The sequence below is a fragment of the Leptinotarsa decemlineata genome, unplaced genomic scaffold (genome assembly GCF_025532065.1).
Source record: "Leptinotarsa decemlineata unplaced genomic scaffold, Ldec_3_MD MMD2_tig00026358_RagTag_RagTag, whole genome shotgun sequence".
NCBI lineage: Eukaryota > Metazoa > Arthropoda > Insecta > Coleoptera > Chrysomelidae > Leptinotarsa > Leptinotarsa decemlineata.
This window is the reverse complement of record NW_027412703.1, coordinates 3,806,424-3,824,908: the sequence shown is the minus strand read 5'-3', so window position 1 is coordinate 3,824,908 and position 18,485 is coordinate 3,806,424. Positions and strand designations below refer to the sequence as shown.

At 36.0% G+C, this 18,485-nt stretch overlaps 1 protein-coding gene across 2 annotated transcripts in view; it reads left to right on the top strand.

Moving 5' to 3' along the window:
• Nucleotides 1-18,485, top strand: part of LOC111516143 (uncharacterized) — a 752,250-nt gene that overhangs the window by 459,574 nt on the left and 274,191 nt on the right. For both annotated transcript variants that reach the window (XM_074184848.1, XM_074184849.1), the window contains one exon: nt 7,739-9,706. In XM_074184848.1, coding sequence (XP_074040949.1) covers nt 7,739-9,706 — 1,968 coding nt within the window. The remainder of the gene's footprint in view (nt 1-7,738; nt 9,707-18,485) is intronic.

Genomic DNA, 18,485 nt, shown 5'->3' with positions numbered 1-18,485 from the left:
TGCAAAACATTCTCAAGTATAATTTTATTTCATCAATCTTTTTAAAAAGCTCATTTCTGACAAATAATTGAATTTTTTGATGATATAAAAAGTTTGTTGTATTTGAAAGATACATTTAAAACGACTGTTGATAATTTTAATTCGGCGCTGGTATCGAGCGGATTTATCAAGAATTTTGAGTGTTACATATGGCAACATGTATGCTAGTTCATTTATAGTACGACAAAACGCCGTTCAACCGTGGCGCCGAATAAAAATTATCAACAATCAATAATTTTTATGTAAAAAAAAACTTTCATCGTGAAAAAAAGTGTTTTTCACCGTGAAAAAATTGTTTTTTTTTCACTGCCGAAATAATTCACAATTCATAACAATAAGAGAGACCCACAGAATTTGCAGTTCGGCCACTTTTCATCGAAATAAGGAAAATATTCGCATTTGAAGAAATTTTCTGACAACTGTCATATTTTAAAATAAGTTCGTCAAATTCAGGAAGTAGAAAAATAATTCAATTGAAGTGGACCAGTTCAACTGAAAGCTAAGTATTCTTAAAATATAGTATAGTTGATAGTTGTATATCATTCATTTCAATGACTACTAACGATGGCCTTTCTCTTGATAACAAATTCTGTGAAATTTGTGAAAAATCCTTTAAAACAACGAAAGGTCTCAAAATTCATAATGGTAGAGTTCATAAAATTTCTAATACAAAATCCTTTTTGAATGAATCAGCTTTCACACAAGCTGTCGATTCTGTTCTGTTGCCTCATTCTAATAAAGATGCGTCATTCAATACTACGTTTCATGAAAAATTGTCCTCATTGAAACGATCCAGTCACATTATAAAAAGGATTCCCAAATCTGCAAGAAATTGCTCTGCCTCTGCCCTTTGCGAAATTATAGAAGAATGCTTACATACAAACTCTCCAACAAGCTGGGAAAACTTGTTAACTTTTCCTTATACTTTGTTCTCCATCCCACATGCCAAGGACTCCCGTAGATCTTCTCTCGCATCTCTCATAAAGAAACACATCAAACTTCTCAATTCCAAGACCAATGTCATTCCATCTCAAATCGATGAAAGGAAATATAACCAAAACTTTTCTAAGCTTGTTTTGAGTAAAATAGCTGATGGTGACATTAGGTCAGCTATCAGAATCTTGAGCTCAAGTGATACGTTGGCCGAATACGATGAATCCACACTTTCAGTTCTCCGATCAAAACACCCTCGATCAGATTCCTCCACACATTCTCTGGATTCGCAACTACCACACGATTTTTCAGAGTTTTTGGTGTTCCAATTTTCAGAACATGAAGTATCGGAGGCAATTAAATCTTTTCGTTCTGGTTCTTCTGGTAGTTTGGATTCTTTCCGCCCTAGTCATATACAAGACCTCATTAGTCACAGCTCTGGAAATTCAGGACAGAAACTTCTTTCTTCTGTTATAAAATTATGTAACTTCATTTTTACTGGTAGGGTTTCTCCAGAAATTTGTCCTATATTTTTTGGCGCTTCACTGTGTGCTCTTCGGAAAAAGGATGGAGGAGTAAGACCGATTGCCGTCGGTACCTTTTATCGTCGATTGGTAGCTAAACTTGGTTGTATGAGGATTAAAGACGAACTAGGATCGATGTTACGTCCACTACAGTTTGGTTTCGGTACTGCAGGTGGATGTGAAGCTGTTGCTCATGCTGCTCGTAGATATATTAATCTTCATCCAAATCCCGATTCAAAAATTTTCCTGAAAATAGACTTCAAAAATGCCTTCAACGTGATTGATAGAAACATCATGCTTCGTAAGGTTAAAGATTCGTTTCCAGAATAATATCCCTTCTTAAGTCAGTGTTATAAATCAGCTTCCTATTTGAGTTTTGGTGAACATCTGATTCTGTCTGAGAGAGGTGTTCAACAAGGTGATCCCTTAGGACCTGCTCTTTTTTGTCTGACCATCAACGAACTCACTAGAAACTTATCATCCGAATTTAATTGTTGGTATTTGGACGATGGCTCAATCGCTGGCGATGAAAACAGTGTTTCAAAGGATTTGGAAAAAATCATTGATTATCCAAAACATCTTGGACTTGAACTAAATTTTGAAAAATGCGAGTTGATTACTCTTTCAACTAAGAATAATATTTCCGAATCCATTTTGGAATTGGCTCCTGGCATAAGAATTTTGGAAAAGTCTAAATGGAGTCTTCTGGGTGCTCCTCTCTCTGAAGATTCACTTTCAGAACATCTTCGAGAAAAACGGGAATCACTCAAATTGCTGACCACCAGATTGAATGAACTTCCAAAACACGTTGCATTTTTTCTTTTGAAAAATTGTTTGGCGATTCCAAAACTCATGTACGCCCTCAGATGTTCCCCCACTTGGTCAAGTCAGTTAGAGCTTGACGAATTTGATAATCTACTCCGCCACACGACGGAATATGTTACAAACAATCATTTCAATAATGATTCATGGCTCCAAGCAACTCTTCCTGTAAACCTTGGCGGATTAGGGCTACGTTCGGCTTCTTCCTTAGCTTTACCAGCGTTTCTGTCATCAGTCAATAGTGTTTCCGATCTTATCAATTCCATTTATCAATATCAAAGACGTTTTTTATTCTGAAGGTGAATCACTTTGGCATGCGGCAACTAATATTGCTCCTCCTACAGATAAAATGAAAATACAAAGTGTATGGGACCGACCTCTTCTGAACATTATAACTGATAAACTTCTGGAATCTATAAGTGTATTCGATAAGGCTCGTCTGAAAGCAGCAATGATCAAGGAATCGGGTGCTTGGCTGAATGCTTTACCTGTTGCATCTCTTGGAACACTATTTAGATAGAGTTTGAGTTACAGGAGAAGTGCTGGGCGTACATCTCGAAATCACCAAGTGAACGACATATTGAAACGAGCTATGTTGTCAGCGGATGTTCCTGCAATTCTGGAACCCTTAGGTACCAGTCGAGATGATGGTAAACGACCAGATGGCATGTCTCTCATACCATGGAAATACGGTAAACCTGTGTTATGGGACTTTACTTGCGTCGACACGGTCGCGGCTTCCCATCTAGCCGAAAGTTCCAAGTCTGCTGGAACTGCAGCATTGTCTGGCGAGAAATTGAGAAGGAAAAAATACCAAAATCTTGGAAACAACTATCTGTTTCATCCAGTAGCGGTTGAAACTTTTGGTGTTTATTGCCTGGAGTCTCTGTTATTCGTTCATGAACTCGGAAGGAGAATAGGCCAAGCAACGAAAGATCACCGTTCTACCTCTTTTTTGATAGAAAGAATTAGTATTGCTATTCAACGTGGCAATGCTGCTTCAGTACTTGGAACTATTCCTCCTTCACATAATTTTGATGAGATCATGCATTGCCCTAATTTCAGTACGGAACTGAAACCTCTTCGAAACAAGCCGGGATATGTGGATATTTATCAGTCTCCTATCAAGGTTAATTCACAAGTGATTGATCCACCTTCCTTTTTTTCAGTGCGGTCAGTGGACTCGAGTCATTCTTGGCCCCAAAAAATGAGGTGCATTCCTCGTAGAACTGGAACCATTTCAGTGGAAGCTCTTCTTGAAGCAAGAGCCGAATCGATCCCTCTACGAAACCCTTTTTCACTTGGAAGAATCAATCGCAGCTTGAGAAATGGTTCTTATGGAGATTCTGTGAAACGTGTTCTTTCTTACGAATCAGTAGAGAGTTGTCCTGAAAATCTAGAGAAGAAAATTGGATTGGATAATTAAGGAAACACTTGCTACATGAATAGCTTTTTACAAGTGTTGTTCATGACGAAGAATTTCAAGAACGAAGTTTTAATGATGAACGAGAACGGGAATGTTTCCTACTTATTCATCAAACTCAAACAACTGTTCATGCAGCTGCAGTTTCGTAAGAAGGTATCATCTTTCCCTCCAACCGATTTCCTGGAGTCTTTGAAGTCCACTAGATACTCGTTAGGACAACAAGAGGATTGTTCCGAATTCTTGGGGTTCTTCTTGAATACTCTTCGTGAGCAAAACAATAGCAAAATCAATACTCCTGACCGTTCTGGACTGAATGATTCCGTACAACCCATCACGTCTTGTGTTTGTAAATCTTTTGCTGGAAAAATCCTCACTGGTTTACTTTGTGGTAAATGTTCAAGAAGTACCGAAAACTTATGTGAATTTCTGGAACTTCATCTAGCTTTTCCTAATACGACTAATAACCAGTCCGTGCAAAGATTATTGATAAATCATCTGAAAATGGAATTTTTAACAGGTGATGATCGACTGTATTGTCAAACATGCGCCAAACTAACTGACTGTTATAAGGAAACAAGTATAGCTGAGGCTCCAGTCAATCTAATAATAACACTGATGATTTTCAAACAAGACTCAACCTCTAACGGAAGCAAGAAACTCTTTGGAAGGTTCGTAATAGATGAACATTTCAACCTAGCAGACCACTATTATAATATTCATGCAGTAATTGTTCACTGTGGTTCTGGCGTTGAATTTGGTTATTATTACGCATTGGTTAAAGAAGAAACGGACTGGTTTAAGTTTGACGATAGTCGTGTCACGAAGTGTTCTGGTGATGCATTGAATTTATTGGAGCCTTTGGACACATCCTACATTTTGTTTTATAAGAGAGAGGACATTGTTAGATCAAGATCTTCAGATGATGTGGTGCTGCAAGTTTTTCCGGGTTTTCCTGCAGCTGAAAAAGCAAATGCGCCACTGGAATCAATGAAGTCGCCTCGGAGCGCCAATTAATTTTCATTGTTGTTTTTATTTTATTTTTATCGTTGTTTTAATAAAATATTAATGTAGACATTTCAAAATATTTCAAACTAATTACATTTTTAAAAACAATATGTTTACGGAGTAACAAATACTTCTAAGGAAATGAACGTTCAAGCCAGTCTCGATATACCTACACAGTAGGTTGAATGGACTAACGCCTATCAGAAAACAACTACTCCCCTGGCTAATATCACGAAGGGCGTTGGATTATATCCGACAGGCGTCAGTGCCGGAATCTTCACAGTGTGCCCGTTCCAAAATTGAAGGTCGACTCTTTCAGTTGTATTGCCAATTGCATATGCAGGAAATTTTCTTTTAAAATTCCTGCACCTGTCGGATATAATCCAACGCCCTTTGTGGTATTAGCCAGAGGAGTAGTTGTTTTCTGATAGTCGTCAGTCCATTCAACCTACTGTGTAGGTATATCGAGACTGGCTTGAACGATTTGTTTATTGCCAGTTTTCAAGTATAGCCCACTGACTAATAAGAAAAAAACAACAAATACTTATTTGAAATTTGTTTCTTGTTCCATGAAGGTTTTGATGTAACGGTTTATTATATTTTCTATATTCAACACTTGCATCCGAACTAAATATTATGTTAGCACTTTCATGAATATGATGCTAGGTATTACGATATTTGTATATTTCATATTTAGGACTTTCATTCCAAAATTGTGTACTGTGTCCTGCAATTGGATTTAGTTCCTTAGTGCTTGTTTGGAGAATACATATTTTTTATCTGTTCCGTTCTCGATACCACACACTGTAGATTTGCAATAGAAGAAACTTTTCAGAAAATCTAAAATATTTTTTCTACTCTCGTACGTGAAATAGTACTTTCACACACCGTTCACGAATCGTAAAATGTAATTTCACGCCCTTGTGCGTGAAATTATTTTTACGCCCTAGGGCGTGAAATAAACCCATAAGAATAACATGGTACATTCAAGTGTTTTTATTACCAGTGTGTGAAATATACTCATAAGAAATACATTGTAGTCTGTCCATAAGACCTAATACATGAATATTTCGCTGATAGGCGGCCTTAGTGCATCTTTTGTTTAAGAGCAGCAATAAATCATAAATAAACTGTCAAAATAGATTGATCATTATTGTTGTGAGCTCATTGTTGAGAGTTAATTATTAATATTTCAACATTATATTTTAATGGATTTTGATCATTCAGATATACGAAGTACCCCGCCGGATGTTATGGATGCAGCCAATGAGGCTAGTAAGACTTTATTACCCCAAAAATCATTGAGCGTGTATGAAAATACGTATGAGAAATTCATGGCATGGAGGAAAACAAAGAATATCAATTCATTTTCTGAAAACGTAATATTGGCATATTTGTCAGAATTATCCAAGAACTTTAAGGCAGCAACACTTTGGAGTAATTTCTCAATGCTGAAAAGTACCATCAGCATTAAAAAAAACATAAATATTGACTATCCTAAGGTACGTGCTTTTTTAAAAAGGAAGAGTGAGGGATACGTTCCCAAAAAATACAGAGTTTTGGAGAAAGAACAAATACTGAAGTTTATACAAGAAGCTCCTGACGAAAAATTTTTATTGACCAAGGTAAGTTCAATGTCTCACGGTAGTATTTAATAAATAGAAAAAAATATCTATAAATAAAGTAGATCCTAATAAGTATAGTTGGCCAAATCAGATATATTATCTAAAACTATGTTAATGTGATATCTAACTATGATCTTCCAAATTATTCTAAATTGGGCGTTGAGAATCGCGTTTTCACACATATATTTGTAAATACGAATGGTTCAGCGGTAGTGCGTCGGCCTCGCGCGCCCAAGGACCTGGGTTTGATTTCTGACAGCCATAATATTTTTTTAGTTTCTATATTGTAATTTCTTTTTCTTTTAGGTTATACTAATATTTGGACTTGCTGGAGCTCTTAGAAGAGATGAACTGTATAAACTGAAATTAGATGATATTGAAGATTTAGGTACAATACTCATAGTAAACGTCCATGACACAAAAACCAAAATCTCAAGAAAATTTATCATCACGGAACATCTTGAATTATACCGAAAATATACGACACTCCGTCCGCAAAAATACGCAGAAAAAAAATTATTTATTAATTATCAAGGTGGAAAATGTACCTGCCAGATCGTTGGTACAAATAAAATTGGTAAAGTTCCTTCGGTAATCGCAAAATACCTAAATTTACCTCATGCTGAACAATATACAGGCCACTGTTTTAGGCGGTCATCCGCCACGTTATTAGTAGAAGCTGGAGGCGATTTGCTTACCTTAAAAAAACATGGAGGATGGAAATCCTCTGCAGTGGCAGAGCATTATATAGAAAACTCAATTACTCAGAAAATTGATGTGGCAAATAAAATTTTATCGCCTCAAAATCAAATTTCCTCAGCCCCTATCGCCACTACTTCTATCATCTCAACTTCCAAGTCAAGAAACACACTAATAGAAAAATCAAATGCTGCAGGTGTAAGTTTTAGAATGGTCACAGGTTCCAATATTACTATTAATAATCATTATTATTCCACATCAGAATGAAAACCAAAAATAATAATCTCAGTATAAGAATTAATTGTTAATTTTATAATATAGGTACTTACTAATTATTCTGAAATTCAATAAAGCTCTTTAAACTAATGGTGCTTAATTTTCTCTGTATGGTCGTAGAAAAAGTATAGTGTGCAACATGTGCGTGAAGACTTTTTTACACTCGCGTTGTTTGCGACACTCGCCTGAGGGCTCGTGTCGCAAATTCCACGCTTGTGTAAAAAAGTCGATTTCACGCACTTGTTACACAATATACTATTGCGTCTTCTTCAATATCAACATTTTACTGAAAATAAAAATTTCATTACAAATCAGATTATGTAGGTAGTCGTCCAAATTGTAAAGGTTCGACATAAATCGATGGTGCTAATATATTTCGATTGTTCCAGTTCCTGTAGCTGCAGTCCATCATCATCCTGTAACGACCTTGATGAAATCACAAAGAATGATGGCACTTCAGTACACTGCAGTTTTACAGACCTACATCTTCCAACTTCGACTTCAGAAATGGTTATTAACCTGCAAGCCGAGAACCTGACCAACCAATCGAGTCTCCGCTTCGAGTCATGTGACGCGCTTACGATTCGTTCAACCAGTTGGCTAAGCGATGTATTCAGTTTGACGGAGACCTCGAGAGAGTGCGTAGTGGCTAGTGTACCGAATGCAGGTGATGTAAACAGAAGTGATATGCAAGTGAATGTGTCGTCAAACGCTCCCGGTGTGTTACAAACTAACGTGTTGAACATCAGTACCGCCGAAAATGGGTTGAGAACAAATGTGTCTTCGTCGAATCAACAGAATATATTTCAAAATGTGGATAGTACGAATTTGAGCTCCGTGAATGTTGTCGGATTGCCAAACCATGCGCGGTATGCTTCGGTACCAGTTAGTACCATACAAAATAGATCTTCAGGAAATGGTAACGCTATCTTTCCTAATCATGCAAGACACATTTCGGAACCATCCAACCAGTTTACGAAATATAACAATTCATTTTCTCAGCCAGGAAATTCGTTTCCCAGTCACTATCGCCACAGCTCTCAAGTAGACCAGAGCAACCTTCATCAAATCAATCATTCGAGAAGTTGTTCCGTACCCAAATCGATGCCAGTTGTCGCTAGACACGAAAGTAGTACAACTACTACAACTACAACTGTTCCTAGCTCTCACATACATAATACGAGATTCAGTCAAAAGAACAATTCTCAAGTGTCGAGTAATATCAGTAATGTGAATGTCAACTTTTACAGGGCGGTGCCTGTTAATGTCGTTTCTTCAGTTCCAACGATACACTGTCTGAATACTCTGAGCAATGTTCAAGGAAATGCGGTTTCTAATGTACAGGTTCTGCCTCTTGGCTCAAATTTTTTGTCTTCTCCCCCGAATAGTTTTGCTAACACTGCTTCAACTAATTCACCTTCATTTGTTATTGGTACCACACAAGTTATTCTTCATAATACTCAATCAAATGGCAATTCTATTCATATACCCAGTCAAAGCACTGCTAACAGAGCTACTTTATTTGACCTTCAAGCTTCCTCGGGCACGAGTACCATTAGTACCAATACGATGTCGAACTTTTGGTCCCCACCTCCAGTTACTTTATCGGACAACCAAATACTCGTGCATAACGCAAGACCTATTAGCAGTACCATGATTCCTCCGAGCAACCCACCATTCAATTCTGGTGCCAGAACAAACTCGGCTGTACATACAGTCCAAGTACTAACGAGCCCTCAACAAAATTACCAGGCTAGTATTCAAAACAGGTCCACCAACGAAATTCGTACAACGGCTAGAACATTTACTAGTACTGAAGCACAAACGGATGAAATTTCAGTGCTTCCCACAGTGAGCAACGAATCCTCATCATCCTCAGGCGTGAGAGAACACAGGCGTCGCGAACGTCGAGAGAGACGTCACCACCGCCGATCGAACGGTACCCATCGTCATTCCTCTGAAAACGGCTCTCATATACCCAGTTCCCGTAACGATACGATTTCCCGCAACGACAGACTTCCAGATTTATTAAACAGCCACCAACCTCCACCTTATACGACATTTCAGAATGGAGCCCCTGTGCCGGTCCAATCGCCTCAGAGTGTTATCAGCCCCATGTCTCCTTTGGTTCCGAACCCTGCCATTGTGTCACCACAAATGTTACCACCTCACCACGGTCCTGTTTTGCAAACAGTGGTTCCTAATAATATAGTGCCTCCTAGTGGATTCGTGTTTCAAGGACCTCCTCCCGGTATTCCTGGACAGGTACCTCTTGTCCAAGGACCAGCTCCGATGGCGGTTCCTCTTCAAGCGCCGAGTGGATTCAGATTCCCTTTTCCGGCAAACGGATTCAGAAGGTGAGTTGCCTTAGTAGGATGTGGGGTCAAACTTTCATTGAATTGAAATTAAAAAAAAAATTTAATGCATAGTCATTCTCCAGTGGGGACAGTAAAATGAAATGTTTTGGATAGAAGTAAACCTATGAGAGTGAAGTATCTTCCGTAGACTTGAAAGAAAAGTCAGACTTCTCCCAAGCAGCAAACAATGTATTAGGGTAATAAACCTGGTTGTATGTAAAAAAAATTCCCAAATTTCTACTTCAAGTTACAGCGCACCACTTTGGCCGTTCTTCAGTTAGCTGAACCCACTGATTTTCTAAAAAGCAACACAAGAAATTGGGAACAGAAGCCTGAAATGAGCCTACAATTCTCAATATATTTTCATCCGCCAACACTTGAAGAATTTTCCAAACAAACTATTTTCAGTTTTTCCATGTATGGCTGATGTAGTCACACAATTGAGAAGCAAAAAATTCTTCAATATCATAATTATGGAGCCCAAAATGAGCACACAATTATTAATAATAATATCAATATGTTTATTTTCTCATAGACTGATATAAATTACATGGAGTGCTATCGAAAATAAACAAGATAATCACAGAAGCCATAGAAATCTATAGCTTGTTCGTGATGAGACTATGTTATGAATTAACCCTTCAAGACCGAAGTTTTGTACTTTTGATTTTTATAGTCCAGTCATTATAGTAAGTTCACCTCGGAATTGGAGATACCCAGCTGTAAGTCTGTAAATACTTGTATATTGACACCCTAAAAGTTGTCTCAAAACCTACATATGGTAGGGTGTAAGCAACTATTAAATTTCAAGGTCAAAGGTTACAAAAATCAGTTTTTTGCGATTTTTTTGGAAACATCTCATTTCCTATGGGTTTTTTGCTATTTGTATTTATTATCAATATTGTAGAATACAAAATTCTCTAGAAATTTTGTTTAAAAAAAATTTTTATACGGTGAACCGTTTTCGAGATAGAGGGCGGAGAGCACGCGGTCACAGCATCACTTCAGGTCAACCGGTGCCTCCGGTCGAAAACGCGCCATATAGTTGATGAACTATCGATAAATCAATGATTATAAATATTTGTCAATTTTTATTAACTATTATATTATATTTTATCTTTTTTTTCCTAACTTATCCACTTTTTATTTAGTATTAATTTATTTAACGACACTTACCTGCCCATGTAATTGCAGAATTGTTAATGAAAATATAGGAATTATATTTGAATTTTAACCTAATTAATATTTATAACTTCTTACATGATGAAAAAAAAACAAATAAATTATGAATTAATCTTTTTATTAAAAAATATCATTGAATACATTTATTTTTATTGAAAGTAAAGAAATGGAATAAAGGGTACAAAAACTACAATTTATAATTTAAATCATCTTCTTCCTCTTCATCGTCGTCTTCTGGCTACTGGTAAATTTGAAACTGGTCTTCATTATCGTCTTCAACGACATTTGTCTCAAGTTCTTCCATGATTTCGGGGTCAAAGGTTCCATCTTCGTTAATGTCGCTCTGATATTGTAGAGCATTGAGACAAGCTTGCCCATTACATTGGCCACAAGCTAAAGAGCATTGCAAGCCCGCTTTCCTGCATCCGCATCGTGAACCACAACCACTCTTGCAGTTGCAGAAAATTGTATTTAGCAAATCTTCTGGAGCAGGTGGTAAAATTGTCATGATAGGCTCCAGAAAATCGTTTCGCATTGCCCAACCCCATACCTGGGGTTCCAAATCATGTCCTAACCAAGTTTGAACTTGATAATATACACGGTTGAAATGTTGATAAGCAGCTGCACTTGTTGGTGGAATATTTGAAAGCTGCACAGGTTTATTAGGTTTTGTAGACTTGACGTAATGCATATAAGGAAGATGATCGAGACTTTTCACAGATTTCGGAGCATTATAGACTGCCAATAAGGTTTGAGTTCCACTCTCTAATAATCTCTGGGCCGAATAATTTTCTTTCTCAAATGCTGCAGCTAGTTCATCCAAATTTGTCAGTTTCTCAAAAACTTTTAAAAATGATTTTTTTCCCTTTTTAAAAAGCGCAGAAGTTGTGTCACAGCCACTTAATGCGTGCAGAAATAAAATATGTTTTTCAGAATGAGGATAATTATCAAAACTTTTAGTCGAGTATATCTCCGTTTTTACATTACCTTTCCCAACTTTTTTAAAGAAAATTTCTTGTTCGTAAGACAGTGTACGCCCAATTAAAATGACAAGTAAATCAATATCTTGTCCTATTATAACTGCAGTTTTTTTAGACTTTGATTCTTCAATTGCAGTTTCAACAATAAGAACATCCGCATCATCTCTGGCTTGTTTAGTAGTAATATTTGCAGCTTGTAATTTTTCAATTAACATATTAATGAACTTATCTTTGTTATTTCGATTTGATAAGAATTTTTCTTGAGTAACTGGTACAACCAATGTTTCATCGAAACAAACTTCATACGTTTTTGAAAGTGCAGCAGTTCTTCTCTGCTGCTCCATAGCTTTTACGTTCTTACTGTAGTCTGAATATCCGTCAAATACAACAATTATTTTGGAACTGTAATGCCTTTGTAAATAATTCATGTATTTATCAAAAATAATAGAAAAATTATCTTCTCTGCTCCATACAATATGAATAGATATAGATTTAATGCATGAAGAAAATGATGAAATATAATATAATAGTTGATAAAAATTGACAAATATTTATAATCATTGATTTATCGATAGTTCATCAACTATATATGGCGCGTTTTCGACGGGAGGCACCGGTTGACTTGAAATGATGCTGTGAACGCGCGCTCTCCGCCCTCTATCTCGAAAACGGTTCACCGTATAAAAATTTTTTCTCAACAAAATTTGTAGAGAATTTTGTATTCTACAATATTGATAATAAATACAAATAGCAAAAAACCCATAGGAAATGAGATATTTCCAAAAAAGCGCAAAAAACTGATTTTTGTGACCTTTGACCTTGAAATTTAATAGTTGCTTACACCCTACCATATGTAGGTTTTGAGACATCTTTTAGGGTGTCAATATACAAGTATTTACAGACTTACAGCTGGGTATCTCGAATTCCGAGATTCTTACCTAATTTAAGCTTAAATGACTGGATTATTAGGACATTTTCATAAGATTAAGGCTACAATGGCTCTTTTATAGGTGACATTTGACAAATTTTTGCAAAAAATACCAAAGTTTTGTTGAAAAAAACCGTTACCGTATGGTAACGCTAGGCTTTTGGGTAGACAATTTATTCAAAATACAAAACATACAGAAATCACTTTCTTTAAAGGTATACAATACATAGACTACTTGGTGTGAAATATATAAAAACAAGGAATACAAAGACCCAAATCACACTTACCGCACATTGTTCGTATGCTGGATATGCAGCCTTCTCCTGCACACCTTCTATTTTTCTTTGCAGGAATTTCAATAACTAGGTGATTTATTCCATTATATCTGACATCATCTGAAATCCTGTTCAAAGATAGACTCAATTTTGATGTTTCAGGTCTTCCCCCAGGTTTAGGAGCGCTTCCATAACTTTGTAAATAGCCGGTTGCAATTTCTCTCCGAAACTCAAGTTGAGTTAGTTTTTCACCTGATTTCTTATGGATTTGCCATGCATTTATGACCGCTACATCAATGAGCCAAGTAAAAATTGGCCACCACCACTTTTTGCTTCTAATGCCTATTCTGTACCTTGACAGGTTTTCATCCATCAAGTCGGTTCCACCAACCAGAAGTTGTATTCAGGGCTCACATTTTATATCCAAAGCGTATGGGCTTTCCCCGAATAAACTGTTTACATGGATGTCGTCCATAGTAACGAATCATGCTTTCATCGTAGCTCATATTCTTTTCTGGTTGATAATGTTGAATAAAATTTGACTTCAGTTTATTTATGAAGGGGCGAAGTTTCCACACTTTATCATTAGGATCAGCTTTAGAATTGTCGGTACAATGTATACAGCGCATAATTTGCACAAAACGATCTCTCCTCATAGCTCCGCTAGCCATGGAATTGTTGACGTCAGCCTGCGATTCCCAATAAAACCTTTTTCCTGGAAGTACCGAGTATCCACTTATCAGAAGTATTGATAGAAAACATTTAATTTCTCCTATGGAAATGTTTGGATCTGGCATATTTTTGAATAGTGGCGTTACCGTACGGTAACACCATACAAAACATCCCACTAGCGACAAAAATTTACTACAAGATATTAAAAAGTATACACATGTGTGTTTTCTAATCAATATATAAAAAAAATATAGACTTAGTTATGACATTATATGAATATCAAGTAAAAAAACGTACTTACTCAAATACTATGTTAAGTGTATAAATACTTTTACTTTACATTGCATTAAAAAATAATGAGTGATCAATCAATTAATGAATAAACCTAATATTAACTGAAACAGTAGTTATAGACAGAATACGTAGTTATTTTCATCTACTCAATAATTGCTTATGTTAAATTGCTGTTCGGAATAGATTGATTAATGAAGTCAGAAAAAAAATTCTATCGGTATTCAGAATAAATTTCTTCACTTCTCTTTTAAGCATAGAAGAACTGTTGATATTTTTTATTTCTCCTGGTAATATTTGGTATAAGCGTGGTCCGAGATATGTTGCGTTTCTTTGTCCTATAGTTTTTCACATCGTGGTACATTTAAAGAGTTTCCCTTTTTCCTAGTATTGTAGGAGTGAATGATTGGTTCTATTTTGATGTTTCCTTTTTTAACATCACTCAGTATGCTCATACAAAAAAGGTATCGAATATCACATACACTTGCTTCTTTGAATAAGTTGAATGAGTTTTTTTCTATTAAATATACTTTTCAGTAGCCATTTATATATGACATTCAGATTCCTAAGATAACAATCATTCACCAACCTATTATATCACAGGAAAGTTTGAAGGTGGTTGACAACGTGGTTTATTTCATCAGTTCGGACTTCCATTGTCTAATATAATATAAATTGATTTGAAAACCCTGAAAAAAATTTATAAAATTTCAAAATTAACCGAAAATAACAATTTTATTACACAAAAAACTGAAATTACAGAAAAATAACATACAAGCAACAACCAAACAAATAAAGAATTGAAATATTAATAGCAGCTGAAAAATAAAAAGAATTATTAACAAATATTAACAAAAATAGCAGCTGAAAAATAAAAAGAATTATTAACAAAAATGTAAAAATAAAAATTAAAAGATTTCAAACCAAGTTATGTCACGACGTTTCGATTGTTAGTATCCACAATCGTCTTCGGGTAATAACTGGACTTATTCCTCCGAGATCTGACTATTTATAGGTCATTCGAGTGCTTTCACTTATCCCCGCTTCACTCTTTTCGCTTCATTGGTTTTAGCGGGAGATGACCGTTTGGCGGGAATTGGTCGTTTTTCGCTTGATTAGAGGTTTCCGTATGTTACGTATCTCTACGATAGCTTGAACTAAATGCGTTGTTTTAGAATAGAATAGAATAAAATATTCATTTAACTATGTTATATGCAAAAGTACATTTATAGCAAGTCAGTTAAAATACCTAAAAGGACATAGTAGCGACAAATGAAAATTGCCACGTTGAGTGTATTTATGATCATACTGATCTAAAAAATGAAAATAGTGATAATAGTTATCAGAGCACTTCTGAGAAAACAGAGTCGAGCGAATGGGATCTGAAAGGAGTGTTCAAAGAGACACTTCAAGATGTTGCATATATTCTTTAAACTCAACCACTGAATAGAAGCAGTGCTGCAAAAGAAATCTTTTTATCTTTTTTTGAAAGGAAATTATATTGAGTGACTTGATATCAGATGGTAATATTTTATACACGACATGATAGTCTGATAGTTGTTGGACAGCATATACGCGGCTTCTTGGATTTTCTCCTGAACCAGTGTTCTTTTTGTGAATTATTTCAGCTTGAGCCCACTTGATGTTGTGCTGATGAGTCCAAACATGCTCTGCTATTCCGGATTTGCTGGTTTCTCCCCGCTGTGTGTGTTTCTTGTGCCAGCAATGCAAACTTTCAATGGCCTCTTAGTTTCCGCGCTCGCAGGGTATCCGATAAATGCAATTCTTGGAATCGCAGTCCGCGTTTGGTGGGCTGGTTTTCGTGAGGCTGCTACGGATAGTGTTCCCAGATCTGAAGCAGGTCCTGATGTTATACTTGGACCCAATCCTCCTTATCTATTCCGATAATCCTCTGATGTAGGAAAACACAAAGTACTGGTTGTGGCGGCTTCTCTTCCTTGTGGAGTTCTTGCTGTCTTCTAGCTAAGACCTGTTCTACCATTACTCTGGAGTAACCATTCTGTTGTAGGTCATTTTTGATGATGCCTAGTTCTTTTTCGAGACCTTCCTTTGTAGTACAGAGCCCAAAAGCACGGTCTAGTAGAGTCTTGATGATTCTTCTCTTAATCGATTGATGGTGGTTGGATTTCTGGTTCAGATACTGTCCTGTGTGAGTGGGTTTTCGATATACATATGTTTCCCATATGTTTCCCGGTCGGTTCTCTTCACCAATACGTCTAAGGAAGGCAATTCGTTGTGGACTTCCATCTCCATTGTGAAAGTGATGGAAGGACTTACGTTGTGTATGTACTTCAGGAAAGTGTCTAGTTCTGCATTCCCATAGTTCCATATTATGAAGGTGTTGTCTACGTATCTCAACCAGACTCGAGGCTTCTTGTGGGCTTCTTCAATGGCCAGAGTTTCAAACCACTGCATATGTCTGAACAAGAAATCCAACCACCATCAATCGACTAAGAGAGGAATCATCAAGACTCTACTAGATCATGCTTTTGGGCTCTGTAATACAAAGGAAGGTCTCGAGAAAGAACTGGGCATCATTGAAAATGACCTACAACGGAATGGTTACTTCAGAGTGATGGTAGAATAGGCCTTAGCTAGAAGACAGCAAGAACTCCACAAGGAAGAGAAGCCGAATTTTTGTTAATCATTCTTTTTGGTTTTCAGCTTTTATTAATATTTCAATTTTTCATTTGTTTGGTTGTTGCTTGTATGTTATTTTTCTGTAATTTCAGGTTTTTGTGTAATAAAATTGTTATTTTCGGTTAATCTTGAATTTTTTTTTATTTTTTTCAGGGTTTTCAAATAAATTTATATTATATTAGACAATGGAAGTACGAACTGATGAAATATATCATAGGATAGTTGTGATTGTACAAGTGCAAAGTACAGTGTTTTCAAATGCTGAATGTTAAGAAAGTTTTTTAGGCGATTGAACCCAGCAAGTGTACCTCTTAACTTTCTGATTATTTCTCTCATCTGTAGGTGCCATCGAAAATGCCTATCTATATAGATACCTAGATACTTTATTGACTCGCCTTCAGGAATGTGATTATTATTTCCTATATTTAAGTATCCCTTATTGGGTAATGTACTGCAATATGATGTGAAGGGTAAATATTTGGTTTTTTCGAAATTGATAGTGAGTTAATTATGACAGAAGCATTTTTCAATTTCAGAGTCGGTATACAAGACAGCCGTAGCGTCAGTAAAGCTCAAAATCTTAACTTTTTCTTGGTTTCTATAGCAGCTCATTTAGATATATTGTGAACAGAATTGATCCTAGAACCGTTCTTTGCGGAACAGTTTTGAATAAATAATAATAAATTCAATAAATTGCCAGAAAACTTAGTGACATGACTATTGTCTAACTTAAACCAGTCGGTTACGTCTTTGTCCAAGGTGTAATAATGACCAGATTCGACGCCATAACCACACAATGACTGCATGAAGATTATAATTGTGGTCTGATAGATTGGAGTGTTTATCTATTTCTGAACTCGTAATTTGGTGCTTCCAACAAATTAATTAAGGAGTCTCAGTATCCTTATGGTTGAATAGATTAGGGTTTTTATAGAAGACCCCATAGGTGATGGCGGTACAACTGTTTTGTTCAACTGTATAGAACAACAGTCACAACGTTTATATTGTAAACTTCTGTTCTCACTGAGTGAAATGGCTTTCAAACTAATACCATCCATCAACTATCGACATTGAAATTATGAGCCAGATTTCAAATAAACGTTTTCTTTATGTTGCACCTAAGTTTATTTTAAAACTGGCTCATTCATCATTCTCTTTGATGAGAGAAACTTCGGAATGAAAACATCTGACATTTCGATTTATCTAATTATGTTTCGTTGCAGTCCTCGCTTTCAGGTCGGTTCTTTTCACTCGAACATCTGTTGAAAATTTTAACAATATACGTATCGGTATCTGAATTTCTATGGAACCGTGAACAAAATACTGTATAGAAAACCACCCTCGCAACACGTCAGTGGTGGAGGTTACTCGAAGGTTACTATTTTGTAAAATGTATATGAATTTCAATTTCAAAACTTCAATCTTTGACAGGGTTCTTGATATCAACTTATGTCAACATGATGTCTCGCTAACTTGATATCGAGTTAGCGAGACATCATGTATTTTTTAAATAAAAAGGACGAAAAAATATTTTTCTCCGCAATTAATTAGCGAATAAATATACTAAACCCACGGTCTAGTCAAAGTTTTGAAAAACTCAATAATAAAAAAGTCGTATCGCTAATTTGATATCAAGTTAGCGAGACACCATGTGTTTTTTAAATAATAGGGGCGAAAAAATATTTTTCTCCGCAACTAACTAGCGAATAAATATACTAAACCAATGGTTCAGTCAAAGTTCTGGAAAACTTAATAATAAAAAATTGTATCGCTAACTTAATATCCAGTTA